This window comes from Mobula birostris, chromosome 6, assembly GCF_030028105.1.
Source record: "Mobula birostris isolate sMobBir1 chromosome 6, sMobBir1.hap1, whole genome shotgun sequence".
NCBI lineage: Eukaryota > Metazoa > Chordata > Chondrichthyes > Myliobatiformes > Myliobatidae > Mobula > Mobula birostris.
The window spans coordinates 66,369,865-66,397,469 of record NC_092375.1 but is presented as its reverse complement, the minus strand read 5'-3'; the positions used below and the strand labels follow the sequence as shown (position 1 = coordinate 66,397,469).

The 27,605-nt window shown below is 42.4% G+C and overlaps 1 protein-coding gene across 12 annotated transcripts in view; it reads left to right on the top strand.

The window, feature by feature from the left end:
* The window catches only part of dmd (dystrophin), a 1,961,093-nt gene that overhangs the window by 802,609 nt on the left and 1,130,879 nt on the right, over nt 1-27,605 (top strand). For all 12 annotated transcript variants that reach the window (XM_072260552.1, XM_072260560.1, XM_072260554.1 and 9 more), the window contains one exon: nt 8,354-8,524. In XM_072260552.1, coding sequence (XP_072116653.1) covers nt 8,354-8,524 — 171 coding nt within the window. The remainder of the gene's footprint in view (nt 1-8,353; nt 8,525-27,605) is intronic.

Genomic DNA, 27,605 nt, shown 5'->3' with positions numbered 1-27,605 from the left:
CAAACAGTAGCATGGATATTGGGTGCAAGTTGAATACGGAGTTAACAATGGCATGTGGCAAAGGAAATGTCGCAGTAGTTATGGGGGATTTCAACATGCAGGTGAACTGGGAAAATCAGGTTGGTACTGGACCCCAGGGTAGGGAGTTTGTAGAGTGCCTACGGGATGCATTTTTGGAGCAGCTTGTACGAGAGCCGACCAGGGATAAGGCTATTCTGGATTTAGTGTTGTGCAATGAACAGGATTTGATAAGTGATCTTGAAGTAAAGGAGCCATTAGGAGGTAGTGACCATAATATGATAAGTTTTTATCTGCAAGTTGAGAGGGATAAGGGCAGATCAGAAGTGTCAGTATTGCAGTTGAACAAAGGAGACTATGGAGCCATGAGAGAGGAGCTGGCCAAAGTTGACTGGTCGGATATCCTAGCAGAAAAGACAGTGGAACAGCAATGGCAGGTATTCTTGGGAATAATGCACAAGGTGCAAAATCAGTTCATCCCCCGGAGAAGGAAGGATACAAAGGGGGGAAAGTGGCCACAGTGGTTGACAAAGGAAGTCAGAGATAGCATAGCATTAAAAAAGAAGCTAAGGTGAGTGGGAAGATGGATGATTGGGAAATTTTTAAGGAGCAACAGAACTTAACTAAAAAGGCAATACGGGGAGAAAAAATGAGGTATGAACGCAAGCTAGCTAGGAATATAAAGGAGGATAGCAAAAGTTTTTTTAGGTATGTGAAGAGAAGGAAGATAGTTAAGAACAATATTGAGCCCTTGAAGAATGAATTGGGAGAAATTGTTATGGGAAACCAAGAAATGGCAGACGAATTTAATAAGTACTTTGGATCTGTCTTCGCTAGGGAAGACACAAGCAATCTTCCAGATGTATGGATGGGCCAAGGATATAGGGTAACAGAGGAACTGAAACAGATTGACATTAGGAAGGAAACGGTGATGAGTAGACTGATGGGACTGAAGGCTAACAAATCCCCAGGTCCAGATGGTCTGCATCCTAGGGTACTAAAGGAGGTGGCTCTGGAAATTGCGGATGCATTGGTGATCATTTTCCAATGTTCCTTAGATTCAGGATCAGTTCCTGAGGATTGGCGAATGGCTAATGTTATCCCACTCTTTAAGAAAGGAGGGAGGGAGAAAACAGAGAACTATCGCCCAGTTAGCCTAACATCAGTAGTGAGGAAGATGCTAGAGTCCATTATTAAAGATGAAATAGCGGCATATCTTGATAGCAGTGATAGGATTGGGCCGAGCCAGCATGGATTTACCAAGGGCAAATCATGCTTGACTAATCTATTGGAATTTTTCGAGGATGTAACCAGGAAGATAGACGCGGGAGATCCAGTGGATGTGGTGTACCTTGACTTTCAGAAGGCATTTGATAAGGTATCGCATAGGAGATTGGTGGGTAAAATCAGAGCTCATGGCGTTGGGTGGAGGATATTGACATGGATAGAAAACTGGTTGGCAGATAGAAAGCAAAGGGTAGCAGTGAATGGGTGTTTCTCGGAATGGCAGGTGGTGATTAGTGGGTTGCCACAGGGCTCAGTATTGGGACCAGCTGTTTACGATCTACGTCAATGATTTAGAGGAAGGCATTGTGAATAACATCAGCAAGTTTGCTGATGATACTAAGCTGGGTGGCAGTGTGACATATTATGAGGATGTTAGGAGAATTCAAAGTGACTTGGATAGGCTGGGTGCGTGGGCAGAAACTTGGCAGATGGCGTTTAATGTGAATAAGTGTGAGGTTATTCACTTTGGGAGCAAGAACAGGAAGGCAGATTATTATCTGAATGGTGTGGAGTTAGGTAAGGGAGAAATACAAAGAGATCTAGGAGTACTTATTCATCAGTCTCTGAAGGTGAATGAGCAAGTGCACCAGGCAGTGAAGAAGGCTAATGGAATGTTGGCCTTTATTACAAAGGGAATTGAGTACAAGAGCAAGGAAATCCTTTTGCATTTGTACAGGGCCCTGGTGAGACCACACCTGGAGTATTGTGTGCAGTTTTGGTCTCCAGGGTTAAGGAAGGACATCCTGGCTGTGGAGGAGGTGCAGCGTAGGTTCACTAGGTTAATTCCTGGGATGTGCGGACTGTCTTACTTAGAGAGGTTAGAGAGACTGGGCTTGTACATGCTGGAATTAAGGAGATTGAGGGGGGATCTGATTGAGACATATAAGATTATTAAGGGATTGGACAAGATAGAGGCAGGAAATATGTTCCAGATGCTGGGAGAGTCCAGTACCAGAGGGCATGGTTTAAGAATAAGGGGTAGGTCATTTAGGACAGAGTTGAGGAGGAACTTCGTCTCCCAGAGAGTTGTGGAGGTGTGGAACACGCTGCCTCAGAAGGCAGTGGAGGCCAATTCTCTGGATGCTTTCAAGAAGGAGCTAGATAGGTATCTTATGGATAGGGGAATCAAGGTTTATGGGGACAAGGCAGGAACTGGGTATTGACAGTAGATGATCAGCCATGATCTCAGAATGGTGGTGCAGGCTCAATGGGCCGAATGGTCTACTTCTGCACCTATTGCCTATTGTCTATAATCTTCTAAATTCCAGAGATTATAAGCCTAGTCGATCAAGTCTTTCATCATATGAAAGTCCTGCCATCCCAGGAATCAATCTGGTGAACCTCCTTTGTACTCCCTCTATGGCAAGAATGTCTTTCCTCAGATTAGGGGACCAAAACTGCACACAATACTCCAGGTGTGGTCTCACCAAGGCCTTGTACAACCGCAGTAGTACCTCCCTGCACCTGGATTCGAATCCTCTTGCTATGAATGCCAGCATACCATTCGCCTTTTTCACTGCCTGCTGTACCTGCATGCCCACTTTCAATGACTGGTGTACAATGACACCCAGGTCTTTTGTTGCACCTCCCCTTTTCCTAATCGGCCACCATTCAGATAATAATCTGTTTTCCTGTTCTTGCCACCAAAGTGGATAATCTCACATTTATCCACATTAAATTGCATCTACCATGAATTTGTCCACTCACTTAACCTATACAAGTCACCCTGCATCCTCTTAGCATCCTGCTCACAGCTAACAATGCCGCCCAGCTTCGTGTCTTCCGCAAACTTGGAGATGCTGCATTTAATTCCCTCGGCTAAGTCATTAATATACATTGTAAACATCTGGGGTCCCAGCACTGAGCCTTGTGGTACCCCACTAGTCACTGCCTGCTATTCCGAAAAGGTCCCGTTTATTCCCACTCTTTGCTTCCTGTCTGCCAACCAGTTCTCTATCCACATCAATACCATACCCCCAATACTGTGTGCTTTAAGTTTGCACACTAATCTCCTGTGTGGGACCTTGTCAAAAGCCTTTTGAAAATCCAAGTATACCACAACCACTGGTTCTCCCCTATCCACTCTACTAGTTACATCCTCAAAAAATTCTATGAGATTTGTCAGACTTGATCTTCCTTTCACAAATCCATGCTGATTTTGTCCGATGATTTCACCGCTTTCCAAATGTGCTGTTATCACATCTTTGATAACTGACTCTAGCATTTTCCCCACCACCGATGTCAGGCTTACCGGTATATAATTCCCCGGTCTCTCTCTCCCTCCTTTTTTAAAAAGTGGGGTTACATTAGCAACCCTCCAATCCTCAGGAACTAATCCAGAATCTAAAGAGTTTTGAAAAATTATCACTAATGCATCCACTATTTCTTGGGCTACTTCCTTAAGCACTCTGGGATTCAGACCATCTGGCCCTGGGGACTTATCTGCTTTTAATCCCTTCAATTTACATAACACCACTTCCCTACTAACATGTATTTCCCTCAGTTCCTCCATCTCACTAGACCCTTGGTCTCCTACTATTTCTGGAAGATTATTTATGTCCTCCTTAGTGAAGACAGAACCAAAGTAGTTATTCAATTGGTCTGCCATGTCCTTGTTCCCCATGATCAATTCACCTATTTCTGACTATGAGGGACCTACATTTGTCTTAATCAATCTTTTTCTTTTCACATATCTATAAAAGCTTTTACAGTCAGTTTTTAATGTTCCCTGCCAGCTTTCCCTCATAATCTTTTTTCCCTTTCCTAATTAATCCCTTTGTCCTCTTCTGCTGGACTCTGAGTTTCTCCCAGTCCTCAGGTGTGCCGCTTTTTCTGGCTAATTTGTATGTTTCTTCTTTGGAATTGATACTATCCCTTATTTCCCTTGTCAGCCACGGGTGCACTACCTCCCCTAGTTTATTCTTTTGCCAAACTGGGATGAACAATTGTTGTAGTTCATCCATGCGATCTTTAAATGCTTGCCATTGCATATCCACCGTCAACCCTTTAAGTATTTTTTGCCCGTCTATCTTAGCTAATTCACGTCTCATACCTTCAAAGTTACCCTTCTTTAAGTTCAGAACCTTTGTTACTGAATTAACTATATCACTCTCCATCTTAATGAAGAGTTCCACCATATTATGTTCACTCTTACCCAAGGGGCCTCGCATGACACGATTGCTAAGTAACCCTTCCTCATTGCTCAATACCCAGTCTAGAATGGCCTGCTCTCTAGTTGGTTCCTTGACATGTTGGTTCAGAAAACTATCACGCATACATTCCAAGAAATCCTCTTCCTCAGCACCCTTACCAATTTGGTTCAGCCAATCTATATGTAGATTTAAATCACTCATTATAACTGCTGTTCCTTTATTGCATGCATTTCTAATTTCCTGTTTAATGCCATCCCCAACCTCACTACTACTGTTAGGTGGCCTGTACACAACTCCCACCAGCGTTTTCTGCCCCTTAGTGTTATACAGCTCTACCCATATTGATTCCAAATCCTCCCGGCTAATGTCCTTCCTTTCTATTGCGTTAATCTCCTCTCTAACTAGCAATGCCACCCCACCTCCTTTTCTTTCATGTCTATCCCTCCTGAATATTGAATATCCCTGAATGTTGAGCTCCCATCCTTGATTCTTGAAAGATCATTCCTAATGCCTCCACAATCGCTTCAGCTACCTCTTTCAGAACCCTGGAATGTGGTTCATCTGGTCCAGATGACTTAACTACTTTCAAATCTTACAGCTTCCTAAGCACCTTCTCCTTAATAACAGCAACCACACTCACTTCTGCTCCCTGACACTGGCATACTGCTGGTGTTTTCCACAGTGAAGACTGATGCAAAGTACTTGTTAAGTTCATCCGCCATTTCTTTGACCCCATTACTCCCTCTCCAGCATCATTTTGCTGCAGTCCGATATCCACTCTTGCCTCTCCTTTACTCCTTATATATCTGAAAAAAAAAACTTTTGGCATCCTCTTATATTATTGGCAAGCTTACCTTAATATTTCATCTTATCTCTCCTCATTGCTTCTTAGTTTCCTTCTGATGGCATTTGAAAACCTCCCAATCCTCTAACTTCCCACTAATTTTTGCTGTATTATATGTCCTCGCTTTTAAGTTGTTTTTTACTTGTCAGCCTCGGTTGCCTCACACTCCCTTTAGAATACTTCTTCATCTTTGGGATGTATCTATCCTGCACCTTTTGAACTGCCCCTAGAAATTCCAGCTATTGGCGTCCTGCCAACATCCCTGCTAGTGTCCCCTTCCAATCAAATTTGGCCAACTCCTCTTTCATTCCTCTGTAATTCCCTTTACTCCACTGTAATATGGATACAACTGACTTTAACTTCTCTCTCTTAAACTGCAGGGTGAATTCTATCATATTATGATTACTGCTTCCTCATCAAATTTGATTCATTGCACAACACCAATCCAGAACAGCCTTTCCCTTAGTGCAGCAAGCTGCTCTAAAAAGCCATATCGTAGGCATACTGCAAATCCTCTCTCTTGGCATCCAGCACCATATTGATTTTCCCATTCTATCTACATATTGAGAATGTATCGTGAACATGAGATGAAAAGTCCTTGAAAATGAGTCCATGGCTTGTGGGAACATTTAATGTTGGGGCGAGTGAAGTTATCCTCATTGGTTTCAGAGTCTGATGCGTGAGGGGTAATAACTTCCTCAGGGCTCACACCACCAGGTTTAGGAACAGTTATTGCCCCTCAACCATCAGGCTCTTGAACCAAGGGGGATGACTTCACTCTGGCTGCTCACGCTACCTCTTGAGAATAGTCTACAGCCACTCTGAGACATCCTTGACCCCAGCACCTGGGAGGCAGCCCACCATACTGGTGAATTGTTCATGGCCACAGAATCTCCTCTGTATCCCCCTACTGAGTCTCCTATCGCTATTGCTCTACCTGAATCTATATCTTTCTGCTGAGCCTCTGAGGCAGCCACAGCACATCTGGCTTGGCTGCTCCTGCTGCCCCTGATTGGTTATCCCTCTGAGCAGAAACAAATGGTGATACTTGTTGCTGAGGGGTATGGCCACAGGGGAAACCCTGAACTGACTGCTTGCCACCCTTACTTCTCCTGGTGGTCACCCATCTACTATTTGGAGCCTGCACTCTGGTTGTGACCACCTCAGTAAAGCCTCATCTATGAGGTCTTCAGCCTCCCGGATGGTCCTGAGTACATTCAGCTCCAGCTCCGGTTCCTTGACCTTGTCAGTCAGAAGCTGAAGTTCCATGCATTTCCTGCAGATGTTGTCATCAAGGGGACCATCAGGTACCCTGCAGTCCTACATCTTACAGAAGGAGCATTTCGCTGTTTGAACTCGCATCCTACCTACAGTTGTTACACCTTTGACTCTAACCTCTTCAACTTCAGTTCTACACTTAACTAAATGACTCCAAAAGACTCAGCACCTTTAGCCTATGCCTATACTTGCTCAAGCCTGATCACTCTAATACTGGCTCACTCCACCAGTGGCTCTCCCACAAGGTCCACTCTTATACCACCCTTCTTTTTATTGGCTCAAGCACAAAGGGTTCAAGGATTCATTTATTATCAAAATATACAGCTCTGAAATTCTTCTTCTCCAGATAGCCATGTAACCAGGAAAGAAAAGAATGGCAGCATGATCATCAACCCCCCCAAATCCCCCTCACCTGCACACAAAAAAAAGCGAGGAAGATTTGGCAGAATACAAAAATAACAGAAGATTGAAGAAAGTCCACGGTCCAAATCCACATCCAAAATGCGGAGTAAGACTCATTCCCAATGAGACTTGCTGTTTTCAACTAGCTCCTGCTCTGCAAGATGTCACTCTCTCACTCGCTACTTCAAACAATGACTCACTCCCAACGAGACTTGCAGTTTTCAAAAGACAAGATTTTTCTCTCTCACTCGCTACTTCAAACAGTGACTCACTCCCATTTAGACTTGATGTGTAAAAATGTCTCCTGCCCTGTAAGATGTCAGTCACTCACTATTTCAAACAGTGACTCACTCCCGATAAGACTTGCTGCTTTCAAATGGCTCCTGCCCTGCAAGATGTCCTGTCTCACTACCAACTGGACTTGCTGTTTTCAAATGGCTTCCACTCTGGAAGATGTCACTCTCTCACTTGTAACATCAAACAATGACTCACTCCCAACAAAACTTGCTGTTTTCAAATTGCTCCCACATTGCAAGATGTCACCCTCTCACTCACTGCTTAAAACAAGTTATTCCATCTGCTGAAATTCCTCGTGATGTAAATAATAAACTTTTACTTTTTTTGTTTTTCCATTTTATCTTGCTGTTAGGTGACACTATAAATACTGTTAAACAAAATGCAGCAACATTTTTGGCAAATATTTTGAAAGGCTATTGTATTTTATTGGCTGATTTGCATCAGTTGCATCTGTCCTTAGATCCAGGATAAACGCTGATGCAAAATCTACATCAAAGGCAGAAAGGCATTCCATTTGAAGCTTCCACATGATCACAGAGCTGGAGCGATGAGTTGCCCCTCAGAATGGCTCTCTCCTTCATCTGCCAAAGCTCATTTGTCCCACCAAAGCATATAATTTACTTCATTTTATTCCTGAAAAAAGAAGAGAAGAAGGTGTTGAAATTTACTTGGATGGAATGATTATTTGTTTGAATACTGAAACTGATTTCCCTCCACACAAATCCACCTCTCAAATTTGTGCCATACTTGGTAACTTTATTCAATCATAAGAAGCGTAAATTTTCATTTAATCTCTGAAAATAAGCATTTTTTTTACCTCTGATTCTTTTTTCCGATGTTTATTTACTGTTTTCACAAATGTTGAACATTTTGTCACTTACCACACGCACATGGGTCCTGACTGCTGTGGGTTAATAAGTGACTCCAAAAAAATACATATATTCACTTCCAACATGTCCTCTGTAAAGTTGAAAAGGATGGGCATCAATTTCTTATAATTATCTCTGTAATTTATTCTAAATTTAATGAAGTGGAAATGGTAATACCAGACTTTTCTTCAACTATTATAAAATAGGCATATGCCAAAAAGAATGCGTTAAAGGGTGGACTGGATAAGACTATGAGTCTCAGAAAGGACCTGTCAGAAATGCAGGAATGGATAGCACAAGCTGAGGAGGAGTATTTGGAAAGAGACTTTGAATATAAAACTCCTGAAGAGCTCAAGAAGGCTGTAGAAGAACTCAAGGTGAGCTAACAAGATTTTGTTTGCATCTTTCACTTTATGTTTGAGCCATTTGTTGTATTGCATGCATGCACAAGAACATTAGCTTCTGTGGTTTCTGCTCTTTTGAATTGTTATTTAATAGATTTGTCTGTAACAAATAGTGAAAGGTTTAAACATATACTGTTATTAAATTATCCTTGCATGTTCTTGGTGAGATTAATATTGTGAGTTTATAATTGGTAATCTGCAATGGTAATAATTTTTGTCAGTATAAACAGCTTTTATATCTTGAAGCCTTACCTGAACTTGCAACCATGAACTTAATAGTCGTATTATCAGTTGAGTGATATTCCTGCCACTGCACTCAGTGGCCAGTTTATTAGGTACAGCTATATACCTGCACAAGAGGACGAGAAAATGGTGGATGAACAGAATGAATGCTTTGCAGCAGTCTTCACTGTGGAAGGCACCTAGCAGTATGCCAGAAGTTCGAGAGTGCAGGGGTAGAAGTGAGTGAAGTTGCCATTACTAGGGAGAAGGTGCTTGGGAAACTGAAAAGTCTGGAGGTAGTTAAGTTACAACTGGGATTCTGAAAGAGGTGGCTGAAGAGATTATGGAGGTGTTAGTAATGATCTTTAAAGAATCAATGAATTCTGGCATGGTTTCAGAGACTAGAAAATTGCAAGTGTCACTCAAATCTTCAAGAGGCAGAAGAAAGGAAATTAAAGACCTCTTAGTCTGACTTTATATCAAGCGGCATGAAGGGATACCATACAATAAAGGAGCAGTCTGCTCCGCCATTTCATTATGGCTGATCCAGTTTTCCTCTCAGCCTCAATCTCCTGTCTTCTCTCCTTATCCCTTCATGCCCTGTCTAATGAAGAATCTGTCAGTCTCTGCCTTAAATATACATAAAGACTTGGCCTCCACAGCTGTCTGTGGCAATGAATTCCACAGGTTCACCACTCTCTGGCTGAAGAAATTCCTCCTCATCTCTGTTCTAAAAGAATGCCCCTCTATTCGGAGGCTGTGTTCTCTAGTCTTAAACTCTCCCACCATAGGAAACATCCTTTCCACATACAATCTTTCAAGGCCTTTCACCATTTGATGCTTTTCAGTGAGATCACTCCTCATTCTTCTGAATTCCAGTGAATAGAGTTCCAGAGCCATCAAATGCTCTTCATGTGACAAGCTGTTTCATCCTGGAATCATTTTCATGAATCTCCTTTAAACCCCCTCCAGTGTTAGCACATCCTTTATAAGATAAGTAGCCCAAACCTGTTCACAATGCTCCATTTATAAATTCTCAACATTACATCTTTGCTTTTATATTCTCTTCCTCTCAAAATGAATGCTAAATCACATTTGCCTTCCTCATCACAGATTCAACCTACAAATTAACCTTTAGGAATAAGTGTTAAGAAGTTCATTTTGGTGGGTCCAATTTGAAGACAGAAGGCATAATATAATATAAATTGTAAGACTCTTTGACAGTGTGGAGGAATTGAGAGATCTTGAGGTCCATCTCAATAGGACACTCAAAGCTGCTGCACTGGTTGACAGTGTTGTTAAGAAGGTGTGTGGTGTGTTGGCATTCATCAACCTTGGGATTGAGTTCAGGAGTCGTGAGGTAATGTTACGGCAATATAAGACCTTGATCAGACTCCACTTGGAGTATTCTGTTCAGATCTGGTCACCTCACTACAGGGAGAGTGCAGATAATATAGAGAGAGTCCAGAGGAGACTTACAAGGATGTTGCCTGGATTGGAGGGCGGTCCTTATGAGAATAGGTTGAATGTATTTGGCCTTTTCTCCTTGGAGTGACAGAGGATGAGAGGTAACCTGATAGAGGTGTATAAGATGATGAGGGGCATTTATCATGTGGATAGCCAGAGGCTTTTTCCCAGGGCTGAAATGGCTAACACAAGGGGCCATAGTTTTAATGTGCTTGGAAATAGGTACTGAGAAGATGCCAGGAGTAAGTTTTTCCACATAGAGTGGTGGGTGCGTAGAATGCACTGCTGGCGGTGGTGGTGGAAGCGGATACAATAGGGCCTTTTAAGAGCCTCTTAGATAGGTACATGTAGCTTAGAAAAATAAAAGGCTATGCGCTAAGGAAATTCTAGGCAGTCTCTAGAGTCGGTTACATGGTGACAGTAACTGACTTAACCATGCATTACAACAATGGTGTGCAGAAGAGCATCTCTGGTAGCTCAACATGTCAGACCTTGAAGTGGGTGAGTTACAACTGCAGAAGACAAAGAACATGCACTCAATGGCCCTATTATTAGGTACAGGAGGTATGTAATAAAGTACCAAATACAGGAGGTACCTAATAAAATGGCTAATGAGTGTTTTTTGAAAAATCATCCAGATGAACTAGCAGTTTTAATATTTTTGCTGTGGCTTGCAATTGTCTTCAGTGTTTGCAATCCCTCTGGGAATTCTAATCTGTAGCTGCTACAGAACTCAAAGTACTTGTCATGTAGATATTTAGAGGGAACATTAATTTATGACATATCTTTTCTGCAATGTATTTCTCAGTGTTAGTTTCCTAGACAGCCTTAGTATTTTGTTAGATTTTGAAGTAATTTGACAGGAATGTATCCATTCAAATACATTTCATGTTTTATAATGCCCCTGGAACAAAACACACAGGATTCTGTAAAATAACATAAATCAAGCTATTTCTCTATAATCTTTTCTTCAGGTCCATTTCCATGATTGCCATTTTATGACATGATTGTTTTGCATTCCACATTCCATTTTTTTAACTATTTTAATGTATTTGAACTGCTCTGTTGTGACTTGAAGGGTTGCAAATTGGCAGCTTAATTTAGAATTTCATTATCTTTTAATGAGGTTTTCTTGAGGAAAGCATTGAAGTGCATGCCTTATCTGAAGTACCAAGAATGTGCTCTTTTATGCCTATATACTTAGCCATGATTCTTCATTTATTATACCACTGGGTATACAAGGGATAAAAAGACAGCTGATAAGTGGGAACCTTTTGAAAGAGAGCTTATGAGAGTTAAAGACCAACATGGCAGGGCTTAAGTGCTATCACCTTCTGTGAAGAAAAAAAACAAGTGACATATGCATCAACAAGGTTTTGCTCCTAGATGATCTCAATGCCTTTTCTGCTTACTTTGACCAATAAAACATGGAAGCACCTTCATGAACTCCCACGGCCCCCCCGAGGACCCTGTCCAGTCTGTGAAGCTGACATGAGAACATCCTTCAGGAGGGTGAACCCACTGAAAGCACCTGGCCCAGATTAGACACATGGCTGGGTATCGAAGACCTCTGCAAATCCACTGGTTGGAGCATTTGCTGATATCTTTAATCTCTTGATTCAGAAGTCCGCCTGCTCTACTCGCTTTATGCTTATGTCTGTGAAGCTAAATACAGCTTCAATGCTGCGTTTACTTTTGCTGACGATAAACCTGTAGCTGACTGAATCAGAGGTGATGGTGAATCAGCATTTAGGAAGGAGATTGAATGTCTCACAGAATGGTGCCACAAGAACAACACTGTCATCAAAACCGAAGAGCTGATTCTTGACGACAAGAAAGGAAACCGAGGGTCCGTGAGCCAGTCCTTTTTAATTTTAAATTCCTTGGCATTAGCATTTCAGAAGCTCTGTCCTGGCTCCAGTACACAACTGCCATAACAAAGAAAGTACAGCACCTCTACTTTCTTCGAAGTTTGCGAAGATTTGGCATGTCATTCAAATCTTTGGTACACTGCTATGGATGTGCGATGGAGAGTAGACTGACTGATTGCATCATGGCCTGATATGGACACACAATGCCCTTGAATGGAAAATCCTAAAGAGGTATTGCATACAGCCCAGTCCACCACGGGTAAAGCCCTCCCCCCATTGAGCATATTTACATGGAGCGCTGTTGCAGAAAAACATCAGCCATTATCAAAGACCCCCACTAGCCAGGCCAAGGTCTCATCAGGAAAGGGGTACAGGAGCCTCAGTCACATAGCACCGAGTTCAGCAACTGTTAGTTCCTCAATCATCAGGCTCTTAAATCAGAGGGGATAACTTCATTCAACTTCACTCCCTCCAGCATGGAAATGGTTCCATGACCTGTGGACTCACTTTCAAGGACTCTACAACTAATGTTCTCAATATTTATTAATACAATTTTGGAATTTTTTGCTCGTTTCGTATTTGCACAATTTGTTGTCTTTTGCACTTTGGTTGTCTCTCCACCTTTGTTATGTGTGGAGTTTCATTGACTCTATTGTGTTTCTTTATAGTTACAGTGAATGCCTCCAAGAAAATGAATCTCAGTGTGGTATATGGTCACCTGTATTTAACTTAATAATAAATTTACTTTGAACTTTAGCTTCACAATAGCAACATAGAAACAGGACCTCAAAAGTTGCTGTCACATGACCCAGTACAGGTGTCTCCCGCTTGTTGAACGTTCGCTTTACGAAACCTCACTGTTACGAAAGACCTACATTAGTACCCTGTTTTCGCTTTCAGAAGGTGTTTTCACTGTTACGAAGAAAGGCAGCACACGATAAAAGATCGGCATGCGAAAAAACCAGCGCGCAATAGAAGGCAGTGCGCGCCCCAAGCAGCCGCTCTGCCCCGGATTCGGAACGGCATTGCCGAAACACATTGCATTGAGCAGCCGTTAGCAAGATGAGTTCTAAGGTGTCGGAAAAGCCTGAAAGAGCTCGTAAGGGTGTTACACTTAGCGTAAAACTAGACATAATTAAGCGTTTTGATTGTGGTGAACGAAGCAAGGACAAAGTGAGTTTGGCTTGTGGAAGTTGACGAAGATGATATTGAAGAGGTTTTTTTCATCCCATGACCAAGAACTGATAGATGAAGAGTTGATGCATTTGGAAGAGGAAAGGATAACAATTGAAACCAAGTGCAGAAAGTGAAGCAACTGCGTGAGATTTTCGCTGCAATGATAAAGTACGACTTTAATTTTGAAAGGGTACGTCAGTTTTGGGGATATTTGCAGGATGGTTTGAGTGCTTACAAACAACTGTATGATAGAAAAATGCGTGAGGCTCAGCAGTCAAGCAAGCCTTCCACATCAGCCACAGCAGACGATGAACCTCGACCTTCGACATCGAGGTGGGCAGTCATAGGAGAAGATGAACTGCCTGCCCTGATCGACGATGAGATGACACCCCCTTGTCCCACCACCTGAGCACCCGGGCCCCGGACAGATACTGTACCGATTCGCGAAGAGCGCAGCGATAGCTGGGAGGCACACAACACATCTTTAAGAAAAAAGCCGAAATAAACATGTTAATTAATTAGGTGCTGCCTAGCAGAAGCGATGCAATTGGCAATAGCCTCTGATCTGCGCCAACGTTTACGTGCCGGGCAGCACCTAATTAATTAGCATGTTTATTTCAGCTTTTTTTTTAACGATGTGCTGTGTGCCTCCCGGCTACTGCTGCACCCCTGTATTCTTCGCGGCAATGTATTGGGTCGGCGGCCTGGAGGGTGGGGGCCACTGCTACACCTGGCCTGCGATGACTCAGTCTAACGCACCATCATCAGTGTGCTCGGCGCTGTTTTCCGAATTCTGGTAAGTGATACTACACTGTACATACATTATTTCTACTTGATATTGGCTGTGTATTTTTACGTGTTATTTGGTAGATTTGGCAGCTTCATAGTTTAAAGGTTACTGGAGAGCGCATTTATGCCAACAGCGCTTGCGTGAGATTTTCTGCTGAAAGCACTTGCGTGAGATTTTCGCTACAGAGATCTGTGCAGGCAATCGTTGTAGGGAAGTATTTCTACTTTATATAGGCTGTGTATTTATCATATCATTCCTGCTTTTACTATATGTTACTGTTATTTCAGGTTTTATGTGTTATTTGGCATGATTTGGTAGGTCATTTTTGGGTCTGCGAATGCTCACAAAATTTTTCCATATAAATAAATGGTAATTGCTTCTTCGCTTTACGACATTTCGGCTTACGAACCGTTTCATAGGAACGCTCTACCTTCGGATGGTGGGGGAAACCTGTACAGGAGTCTGGCAACCCAGGCCAGTACCAGAAAACCAGGTATGATTTATGGAGGGCTATTTCAAGGGCGAAGAGACAATTTCGAACGAAGTTGGAAGTGATATCAGATGCACGGCAACTCTGGCAAGGTCTGCAAGACATTACTTCCTACAAAGTGAAACCCAATAGTATGAATGGCAGCAATGCTTCACTACCAGATGAATTCAGTGCCTTCTATGCACGCTTTGAAAGGGAGAACGCAACTACAACTATGAAGATTCCTGCTTCACCTGATGACCCTATGACCTCTGTCTCAGACGCCGATGTTAGACTGTCTTTAAAGAGAGTGAACCCTCGCAAGGCAGAAGGTCCCGATGGAGTACCTGGTAAAGCTCTGAAAACCTGTGCCGACCAACTAGCGGGAGTATTCAAGGACATTTTCAACCTCTTACTGCTATGGGCAGAAGTTCCCACTTGGTTCAAAAAGGCAAGAATTATACCAGTGCCTAAAAAGAATAATGTGGGCTGCCTTAATGACTGTCGCCTGGTAGCAGTCGCATCGACAGTGATGAAATGCTTTGGGAAGTTGGTCATGACTAGACTGAACTCATGCCTCAGCAAGGACCTGCACCCATTGCAATTTGCCTATCGCCACAATAGGTCAATGGCAGATGCAACTTCAATCGCTCTGCACACGGCTTTAGACCACCGAGGCAACACATACACCTATGTCAGGATGCTGTTCATCGACTATACCTCAGCACTTAATACCATCATTCCCACAATCCTGATTGAGAAGTTGCAGAACCTGGGCCTCTGTACCTCCCTCTGCAATTGGATCCTCGACTTCCTAACCGGAAGACCACAGTCTGTGAAGATTGCTGATAACGTATCCTTCTCGCTGATGATCAACACTGGCACACCTCAAGGGTGTGTGCTTAGCCCACTGCTCTACTCTCTGTATACACATGACTGTGTGGCTACGCATAGCTCAAATACCATCTACAAATTTGCTGATGATACAACCATCATTGGTAGAATCTCAGGTGGTGGTGAGAGGATGTATAGGAATGAGATATGCCAACTAGAGGACTGGTGCTGCAGTAACAACCTGGCACTCAACATCAGTAAGATGAAAGAGCTGATTGTGGACTTCAGGAAGGGCAAGATGAAGGAACACATACCAATCCTCATAGAGGGATCAGAAGTGGAGAGAGTGAGCAGCTTCAAGTTCCTGGGTGTCAAAATCTCTGAGAATCTGACCTGGTCCCAACATATCGACGTAGTCATAAAGAAGGCAAGGCTGTGACTATACTTTATTAGGAGTTGAAGAGATTTGGTATGTCAACAAATACACTCAAAAACTTCTATAGTTGTATCGTGGAGAGTGTTCTGACAGGCTGCATCACTGTCTAGTATGGAGGGGCCACTGCACAGGACTGAAAGAAGCTGCAGAAGGTTGTAAATTTAGTCAGCTCCATCTTGGGCACTAGCCTACAAAGTACTCAGGACATCTTTAGGGAGTGGTGTCTCAGAAAGGCACCGTCCATTATTAAGGGCATGCCCTTTTCTCACTGTTACCATCAGGTAGGAGATACAGAAGCCTGAAGGCACACACTCAGTGATTCAGGAACAGCTTCTTCCCCTCTGCCATCGGATTCCTAAATGGGCATTGAACCCTTGGACACTACCTCATTTTTTTAAAATACAGTATTTCTGTTTTTGCATATTTTAAAAAATCTGTTCAATATACACAATTGACTTGTTTGTGTATTATTATGTTTTATTTATTATTTTTTTCTCTCTCTCTGCCGGATCATGTATTGCATTGAACTGCTGCTGCTAAGTTTACAAATTTCATGTCACATGCCGGTGATTATAAACCTGATTGTCATTCTGATTCTGATTACTCCCCATGCCATAAACTAGTAAGGCAAGAAAGAGTTAGATGGTACAGTTATATGTATGGCAAAGGAGATGATGCCGAAGGACAGGCTTTGGATACATAGACCAATGAGCTCTCTTCTAGGGCAGGTGGGACTTCTACAAGATGGATAGGTTGCACCTGAATTGAAGGGAAACAAATATTTTGATGGGAAGACTTACTAATGCTGCTTTGGAGGGTTTAAACTAGTCTGGCAGTGGAGTGGGAAGCAAAGCAGTAATGTGCCAAATGGGAGAGCTGAGGCTAATATAAGCTTAGAGCAAGCAAATGTATTAAATTGAATAGACGGGGGCTAGACAGAGGTTAAATGATGGACAAACTTCATTTATTTTAATGCAAGAAGCCTGACAAGTACCAGAGAAATCTGTGGCACAATTTGATACATGGGACTGGAATATTATTGTTACAGAAAATAATTAGAGAAGTACAGGACTGGCAAGTCAATGAGGACAGATGCTCAGACATAATAGAGGAAGAAGGGGACAACGTTTTTGATTAAGGAAAATATCATGACAGAATTTAATGAGGATATTCTTGGGGATCCAGCTGGCTATGTGGGTGAAACTGGGAAATAGCAAAGAGATCATTAGGATTATATTGTCAACCACCCAATATTTCATGGGAATTAGAGGAGCAAAAGTGAAGGAAGATTCCAGACAGCAGTATGACTAGAAGGATTGCATTAGTAGGTGATTTCATCTTCTCTCATTGAGACCACCACAGTGCAAATGTCTTGGATGGGGCAGATTTGTTAAATATATCTGGGAAAGTTTTCTCAAACAATGTGTGACCCCCTCTGACACTACTTGAGGGAAGGCAATATTGGACATCCTACTGGGAAATGAGGCAGGGCGAGTGATTGAAGTGTCAAAGGGGGAGCAGTTGAGGATCAGTGATCATAATTCTACTTGTTTTAAAATAGTTATGGAAAAAGGTAGGACTGATCCAGAAGCTATCGTCCTAAGTTGGCCATGGTTAATTTTGACAGCATTAGACAGGAACATGCAGAGGTTGATTGAAGGAGGCTGGAGAGATCGGAATTAATTTTATTATTACTGACATGTTGTGAAAATTGTTATTTTGTAGCTTAGACAGCATGTTCCTATTCAAGTAAAGGGCAAGACTGGCAGGACTCGGGAACACTGGTTGATGAGGGATATCAAAGCTCTAGTCAGGAAAAAGCAGGAGGCATAGGCAGCTTGGATTATGTGAATCCCTTGCAGAATAAAAGAGATGTAGGAGTACACTGGACACGAAATAGCTCTTGGTGATAAAGGTAAATCTTAAAGGATCCCTTAAGTATATTAATTGCAAATGGCTAACAAGGGAGAGAATTAAGAATCAATGTGGTTGTCTATGTACGGAGCCACGGGATGGATGAGGTCTTAAAATGATGTTTCTCATCTGGATTTCCCAAGGAGGGCATGGAAACTAAGGAATTCAGGGAAATGAACAGTGGTGTTTTGGAACATATCCACATTAGAAAAGAGGAGGCTCTGATGCATATGAGAGCACTCTAGTAAAGCATACTAGAGTGGATAGATTTCTGGGTCCTGACCAAAGGTATCCTAGGACATTGTGGAAAGTTTGGGAAGAAATTGCAAGGGCCTTGACAGAAGTATTGACATCATCTTCAGCCACTGGTGAGGTGCTGGAAGACTTGGAGGATGCATTCTGTTTTGTTTTTATTTTATAAGAGCTGCAAGGACACGTTAGGGAATGAATAGAGGAACCTTGGCGTTTAACTTAATTGTTCACCAAAGGAAGATACACAGGTAGGTAAGATCATGAAGAACACTTTGGGCATGCTTGCCTTTAGCGGTCAGGGCATAGAATTGAAAAATAATTGGATGTAGTTTCATCTTTACAAAAACACTGGTTGGGCCACACTTAGAGTATTATAGGCTGTTTTGGTCACTACGCTCCATGAAGGAAGTGGTCATGCTGGTGAGAATGCAGAAGATATTATCCAGAACGTTGCCTGGAAGAACGGCATGTTCCCTCTAGTTTGTAATGACCAATGTGCACAAAAATCTTGAGGTCTGCAATTGTTTGCCCAGTGACAAAATGTGCTCACTGAATTTTTAACTAGAAGTAAACCTGAAGCTATTCTAAGGATAATAAACTACCAAGTCCAGTGTGTTGTTCATTGTTTAAAAGAAATAAAATAGCTGCCAATAAGAACTTTAATCACCTCTGGCTTTCATTGTTTTTGCTCTCGTTCATCTTCACTTTCACGAAACATACGTAGCAGGCCTGTGGTGGGTAAAGAAGGATTTTCTCACCAGAGCTTTTGGTCACCGTCCATATGTGACTTGCTTGCTACATGATGCTTTGAAGAGTCAAGTTTCCAAATATCACTCCACTTCTTTCCACTTGCAAATTTTCTAGCAACTTCTGCATTGCGACAATATGCACAGCTAACACCAGTTTCAGTATTGTACATAAGTATAGTGCCCATAAAAAGTATTTCCCCCCCCCTTGGAAGTTTTCAAGTTTTATTGTTTTACAACATTGAATCACAGTGGATTTAATTTGGCTTTTTTTTGACACTGAAACAGACCTCTACAAAGTGATCTAAATTAATTACAAATATAAAACACAAAATAATTATAACTATATAACAATTACAGCACTGAAACAGGCCATCTCGGCCCTTCTAGTCCGTGCTGAAATAGATTGCATAAATATTCACCCCTTTAACACACCAATTTATCACTGATGCAGTCAATTGATTTTAGAAGTCACATAATTAGTTAAATGGAGATCTTCTTTGGAGACGTGTGTAGTCAAGCTGTTTCAATTGACTAATAAAAATACACCTCTATCTGGAAGGTCCAAGTCTGGTGAGACAGTATCCCAGCAAAAACTACACCAAGCGATTCTACAAAAAAGTTATTGTAAAGCACAAGTCAGGAGATGGATACAAGAAAATTTCCAAGTCACTGAAGATCCCTTGGGGTACAGTTAAGTCTATCATCAAGAAATGGAAAGAATATGGGACAGCTGTAAATATGCTTCGAGCAGGCCGTCTTCAAAAACTGAGTGACCGTGCAAGAAGTGAAATAGTGAGGGAGGCCATCAAGAGACCGATGACAACTCTGGAGGAGCTACATGTTTCAGTGGCTGAGTTGGGAGAGACTGCCATACAACTCTTGCCTGGGCGCTTCACCAGTTGCAGCTTTATAGGAGTGTGGCAAAGGGAAAGCCACTGTTGGGGAAAAAAAACTTCGGCTGGAGTTTGCCAGAGGGCATGTGGGAGATTCAGAAGTCAGCTGGAAGAAGGTACTATGGTCTGATGAAACCAAAATTGAGCTTTTTGGCCATCAGACTAAATGCAATGTTTGGCAGAAGCCAAACACTGCACATAATCAAAAACACACCATCCCCGCTGTGAATCATGGTGGTGGCGGCATCATGCTGTGGGGATGCCTCACTGCAGCAGGACCTGGAAGGCTTTTGAAGGTAGAGGGTAAAATGAATGCAGCAAAATACAGGGAAATCCTGGACGAAAACATGATACAGTCTGCAGGAGAACTGCAACTTGGGAGAAGATTTGTTTTGCAGCAAGACAGTGACCCCAACCATAAAGCCAAAGCTGCACAAGAATGACTTTAGAAACAACAAAGTTAATGTTCTAGAGTGGTGAAGTCTGAGTCCAGACCTCTATCCAATTGAGAATTTGTGGCTGGACTTGAAAAGGGCTGTTGACTTATGATCCTCATGCAATCTGACAGAGCTTGAGCAGTTTTGTAAAGAAGAATGGGGGAAAGATTGCAGTGTCCAGATGTGCAAAGTTGATAGAGACCTATCCACACAGACTCAGCCTGTAATTGCTGCCAAAGGTGCATCGACAAAACACAAATTGGAAGGGGGTGAATAGTTATTTATGCAATCAATTATTTTGTGTTTAATAATTGTAATAAATTTAGATCAATTTGTAGAAATTTGTTTTGTCTTTTGACATGGAGGAGTATTCTGTTGATTGGTGTCAAAAAAAAACAAATCCACTGCTATTAAATGTTGTGAAACAATAAAATATGAAAACTTCCAAGAGGGGTGAATACATGTTGGAGGCACTGTATGTTTCATAGCTGAACATTCCTGACCTCATGAGCTTTCGGTGTAGCAGTTTCTACCGTTTCATTAAGCCATTCTGATTTAAATGAACTAGCAGTTCTTCTGCGCTTCATGCCCTTTGCTTCTTTGGAATTCAAAATAGTGAATCAATAATTTCTTCAATAAAAACAGTATAAATAAACCAGTTCTAAAATCTGCGAACAAATCATCACAAACTCCACATTGTCAACACTGTCCGCATCAGAAACCAATAAAGGAAATGTGGTTGTGTATGATCGTGAAATAGGCTAAACATGCCAATGAGATGGAGGGTGACAACCTTTTGTGCGCAGTTTAAATTCCTTGGTGTGCTAGTAGCAAAAGATGTGTGCGTGCATACCTAGAGGGAAGATTGCAGAGGGTTTATGATATAGGGAGAGACTGGATTATTTGAGAGAGTTTTTTCCTGGAGCAAATAAGATTGAGAGATTTTCTGATAGAGGATATATTAAATAATAAGACAGTGCAGGTGTGCAGAATCTTCTTCATGGGAGGAGTATCAATAACAAGGGGGAATAGTTTAAGGTGGGTGGAAGGAGTTTCAAAGGAGATCTGAGGGATATATTTTTACCCACAGAGAGTACTTGATATCTGGAATGTGCTGTCAGAGGAGGTAGCGGAATGTCATTCAATCCTCATGTTTCAAAGATATTTAGACAGGAAATTAAATAGGCAAAGCATTTAAGGATTTAAACAGCAAATATTATTTGTACAGATGGGAAGGAAAGTCAGTGTGGACCTGGTGGGCCAAATGTCTCTGTGATTCTTCTGCCACCATCACCAGCTGCACCCCCAACACTTGCAAAAGTTTGTACTTTGCAAGACCATTAAAGGCCACCACTTTTGACTTTCAAAAGATCGGTGTTTTGGGGATAATTCTATGCAGGGTGCACAATTGATACGTAAATGCTGCCACTACAACTAAGTAAGTACCCAACATATATATAATGGAGAGTATAATGAAGAATTGATGCTCAGATGAAGCTACCAGTTATTGAGACGTAAAGTTATTATTCAGGCAACCCATCGGCACCTTTCAGTGGAATCTCCTTCTGAGATGACTTTTAATTCTGAACAAACTGTTGCATTATTTAAATAATCTCATTAGTGACCGAAAACAAATAGCACTTTGATTGCTGAGTAACAGCAACTGATGTTGCTTAGTAACAGCACGATGAACAGCTAGAACTTCATTATGTTTCCATGGAACTCTGGATTGTACAAAGTGTTTAACAGAGGAACTATGCTGAAAGATGAATGTGAGTTGTGCAGTTCTGTTCTGCGGAGGTTGTTGGAAAAATTCTGAATTATTTTATGAACGCAAACAACAGGAATTCTGCAGGTGCTGGAAATTCAAGCAACACACATCAAAGTTGCTGGTGAACGCAGCAGGCCAGGCAGCATCTCTAGGAAGAGGTACAGTCGATGTTTCAGGCCGAGACCCTTCGTCAGGATCTCCCCCTCCCAATCTCTTACTAACTCTTCCTTGTCTCAGCCTGAAACTTCGACTGTACCTCTTTCTAGAGATGCTGCCTGGCCTGCTGTGTTCACCAGCAACTTTGATGTGTGTTGCCTGAATTATTTTATGGTTGATTTGGGGCGCACTCTTGACGCACATTAAATACTTATCTTGACCTCGATCTTCTGTTGTCTTTGAATATTGTTTGACAAATATATTAATTACTGAGAAACTTTTCTTTAATATAAACAAAATTTGAACAGACCTGCAATCCTTGGAAAATACCTGGGGGTTGGGGGGGGCGGGGGGGAAACTGTTGCAAGTATCTTCCTGTTTGAGTGGTGAGATGCTAGTTGTAAAGTATTAATCCACTTACTTTAATGGGGTTAAATTTGGAAAAAAATTAGGACAAGTCAGGTCAAATAGTTTCTCTAAGATTATTTCACACTATGTTGAAATTTCCTTCATCAAAACAGAGAATGTTGTCTGCATTCAGCAGGTCAGCTTCTGAAAAAAGTGACATTTCAAGTCTGAGACTTCTCTGACTTGAAGAATTAACCCTGTTTCTCTCTCCACAGATGCTTGCTGACCTGCTTTGTGTTTCCTGTATTATCTCCATTTAGTTTAGATTTTCATCATCTTTCTTACTTTATTAATTTGTAAATCCATTTCAAGAGAAACTGCTCTTCTTAAATAAGAGTTGCATGTGTTCACACGTAAATGGGGGAAGCAACAGTGGTTTCGCCTCTGGCACAGAATCTGGCCCTGTGGCTCAGAAGGGTAGGGAAAGGAAGAAGATGGCAGCAATGATAGGGGACTCTATAGTTAGGGGGTCAGACAGGCGATTCTGTGGATGCAAAAAAGAAGCACCGATGCCTCCCACATGACAGGGTCCGGGATGTTTCTGATCGCGTCCACAATATCCTGAAGCGGGCAGCAGAACAGCCAGAGGTCAAGGTACATATTGGTACCAATGACGTTGACAGGAAAAGGGAGGAGGTACTGAAAGCAGAGTACAGGGAGTTAGGAAGGAAGTTGAGAAGCAGGACCACAAAGATAGTCATCTCAGGATTACTGCCTGTGCCACATGACAGTGAGTATAGTCATAGTCATACTTTATTGATCCTGGGGGAAGTTGGTTTTTGTTACAGTTGCACCATAAATAATAAATAGTAATAGAAATAGAGTGAGGTGGAGGATAAATGTGTGGCTGAGGGATTGGAGCAGGGGGCAGGAATTCAGATTCCTGGATCATTGGGACCTCTTTTGGGGCAGGAGTGATCTGTACAAAAAGGACGGGTTGCACTTGAATCTCAGGGGGACCAATATCCTGGCGGGGAGGTTTGCTAAGGCTATTGGGGAGAGTTTAAGCTAGGATTGCTGGGGGGGGGGGGGTGGGAACCAAACTGAAGAGATGGAGGAAGAGGCGGTTGGCTCACAAATAGAGAAAGCTTGGAGACAATGCGAGAGGGAGGATAGACAGGTGATAGAGAAGGAACGCACTGAGACCGATGGTTTGAGATGTGTCCATTTTAATGCAAGGAGTATTATGAACAAAGCAGATGAGCTTAGATTGTGGATCAGTACTTTGGAGCTATGATGTTGTGGCCATTACAGAGACTTGGATGGCTCGGGGCAGGAGTGGTTACTTCGAGTGCCAGGTTTTAGATGTTTCAGAAAGGACAGGGAGGGAGGCAAAAGAGGTGGGGGCGTGGCACTGTTGATCAGAGATAGTGTCACGGCTGCAGTAAAGGAGGAAGACATGGACAGATTGTCTACGGAGTCTCTGTGGGTAGAAGTTAGGGACATCGAGGAGCAGATAGGGAGACAGATTCTGGAACAGTGTAATAATAACAGGGTTGTCGTGGTGGGAGATTTGAATTTCCAAAAAATATCAATTGGCATGTCCCAGGAGCAAGGAGTTTAGATGAGGTGGAGTTTGTTAGGTGTGTTTCTTGACACAATATTGTCATGTGTGACGCCAAGCAGAGCGACCGGACGGATGATGCTAATGAGAGAGATAACGGAAGACAATGAGAAACATTCAAAATGCTAATGAGAGAAGAGAGAGATTAACGAGAAAGAAACACAATTCAGATATTGACAGACCGTTTGCTTTGAACCTGAACTGTTTGAAGTTTGATGGACAGGTGATACCCCAGCAGGGGGATAAAAAGAGCAGGGTTGCTAAGGCACGACACGCCACGAGACCCTGGAAAGAGCAGTGTGCCCCCACAAGTTGGTGGGAGTTTGGAGGACTGGTTCGCAGGAATTGGTCAGAGGCTCACAGGGTGTAAAGGTATGATCGATGGGAAACTGGGGTGTGTGTCGGTCCTTGCCTGGGTGCCGGGTTCACCGCGGAAGAACGATCGTATCTGGAACGGAGGGGTCACAGTCGGTGACCACAGCGATCTCAGAAGACATCAAAAGGTCTGCCCGGAACCAACTGCATCTCTCTCCATCTCTCTCCATATCTATCTCTCTATCTATCTCTCTCTCTCTCTCTCTCTCTCTCTTCTCCTCCCCCCCAATGATACAACAACAGCGATTACTTCGAACTGCACTAAACTGAACTGAACCCTACTTCACTTAAGACTGATCATTTTACCCCTAGACTGCGATAGAGCTTGATTGATTCCTATTAATTACCTTATTTCTGTGTATATGTGTGTGTTATCATTGCTAACCAGTTACATTTATATCCTTGCGATTAGTGTACTGTATTACTTATTTCTTTAATGAAAATTTATTAGTTCCTAGTAATCACAGACTCCAACGAGTGTTCCATTTCTGCTGGTTTGGCAACCCAGTTACGGGGTACATAACAATATGTAGATAAGCCTACAAGAGGAGAGGCTGTACTTGATTTGGTATTGGGAAATGAACCTGGTCAGGTGTCAGATCTCTCAGTGGGAGAGCATTTTGAAGATAGTGATCACAATTCTATCTCCGTTACCATAGCATTGGAGAGAGAAAGGAACAGACAAGTTAGGAAAGCGTTTAATTGGAGTAAGGGGAAATATGAGGTTATCAGGCAGGAGCTTGGAAGCATAAATTGGGAACAGATGTTCTCAGGGAAATGTATGGAAGAAATGTGGCAAATGTTCAGGGGATGTTTGCATGGAGTTCTGCATAGGTACGTTCCAATGAGACAGGAAAAGGATGGTAAGGTACAGGAACCATGGTGCACAAAGGCTGTTGCAAATCTAGTTCAGAAGAAAAGAAGAACTTACGGAAGGTTCAAAAAGCTAGGTAATGAGAGATCTAGAAGATTATAAGGCTAGCAAGAAGGAGCTTAGGAAAGAAATTAGGAGAACCAGAAGGGGCCATGAGAAGGTCTTGGTGGACAGGATTAAGGAAAACCCAAGGCATTCTACAAGTATGTGAAGAGCAAGAGGAAAAGACCTGAGAGGATAGGACCAATCAAGTGTGACAGTGGAAAAGTGTGTATGGAACTGGAGGAGATAGCAGAGGTACTTAATGAGTACTTTACTTTAGTATTTACCACGGAAAAGGATCTTGGCGATTGTAGGGATGACTTACAGCGGACTGAAAAGCCTGAACATGTAGATATTAAGAAAGGGGATGTGCTGGAGCTTTTGGAAAGCATGAAGTTGGATAAGTAAACCGGGACCTGACGAGAGGTACCCCAGGCTACTGTGGAAGGCGAGGGTGGAGATTGCTGAGCCTCGGACGATGATCAATAGGAATGGGAGAGGTTCAGGAGGATTGGAGGGTTGTGGACGTTGTTCCATTATTCAAAAAAGGGAGTAGAGAGAGCTCAGGAAATTATAGACCAGTGAGTTTTACTTCAGTGGTTGGTAGGTTGATGGAGAAGATCCTGAGAGGCAGGATTTATGAACATTTGGAGAGGCATAATATGATCAGGAGTGGTCAGCATGGTTATGTGAAAGGCAGGTTGTGCCTTATGAGCCTGATTGAATTTTTTGAGAATGTGACTAAACACATTGATGAAGATAGAGCAGTAGGTGTAGTGTATATGGATTTCAGCAAGGCATTTGACAGTGTACCTCATGCAAGGTGTATTGAGAAAGTAAAGAGGCATGGGATCCAAGGGGACATTGCTTTGTAGGTCCAGAATTGGCTTGCCCACAGAAGACAAAGAGTGGTTGTAGACAGGTCATATTTTGCATGGAGGTCGGTCACTAATGGTGTGCCTCAGGGATCTGTTCTGGGACCCTTTCTCTTCGTGATTTTTATAAATGACCTGGATGAAGAAGTGGAGGGATAGGTTAGTAAGTTTGCTGATGACACAAAGGTTGGGGGTGTTGTGGATAGTGTGAAGGGCTGTCAGAGGTTACAGTGGGACATAGATCGGATGCAAAACTGAGCTGAGAAGTGGCAGATGGAGTTCAACCCAGATAAGTGTGAGGTGGGCATTTTGACAGATCAAATATGATGGCAGAATATAGTATTAATGATAAGACTCTTGGCAGTGTGGAGGATCAGAGGGATCTTAGGATTCGAGTCCATAGGACATTCAAAGCTGCTGCACAGGTTGACTCTGGTTAAGAAAGCATATGGTGTATTGGCCTTCATAAATCGTGGGATTGAGTTTAGGAGCTGAGAGGTAATGTTGCAGCTATGTATATAGGACCCTGGTCAGATCCCACTTGGAGTACTGTGCTCAGTTCTGGTCACCTCACTACGGGAAGGATGTGGAAACCATAGAAAGGGTGCAGAGGAGATTTACAAGGATGTTGCCTTGATTGGGGAGCATGCCTTATGAGAAAAGGTTGAGTGAACTCGGCCATTTTCCCTTGGAGCGACGGAGGATGAGAAGTGAGGTGTATAAGATGATGAGAGGCATTGATCATGTGGATAGTCAGAGGTTTATCCCCCAGGGCTGAAATGACTAGCACGAGAAGGCACAGTTTTAAGGTGCTTGGAAATAGGTACAGAGAAGATGTCAGGGGTGAGTTTGTTATGCAGAGAGTGGTGAGTATGTGGGGTGGGCTGCCGGCAATGGTGGTGGAGGCGGATATGATAGGGTCTTTCAAGAGACCCCTGGACAGGTATAGGGACAGGTAAAAAAGAGGGCTATGGGTAACACTAGGTAATTTCTCAGGTAAGGACATGTTCGGCATAGCTTTGTGGGTTGAAGGGCTTGTATTGTGCTGTAGGTTTTCTGTGTTTCTGTGTTCTATCTTTCTAAATGCTTGGTCTTTCTTGGCAAGTTTTTTAAAAATTGCTGGTCTCCAATATTTAAACATAGAATACATGAATATTCATATTGAACTGAGATTATTAATTTTTTAATTGCCCAGTGATGAAAGCTTGTTCACTACACAAGTGTTACAGTCGTTCTGTAATAACTGATCGTAACTGCTGTACAGAGTTATCATTTTGAAGATTCCCAGTGGAAGTAAATCTTGTGTGAAATCAATTTCTAATTCTTACCTAAACTTACATTTCATGAAATTCCATTATTTCAAACCTGCAACAAACCTGATGTGGGGTTGAACTGGAAGTAGCTCTTTCCTTATTTTATTCAAATTTCAATTTTACGGAGTTTGGTTCTTTATGAAACTATTGAACAGTTCCTGTTAAA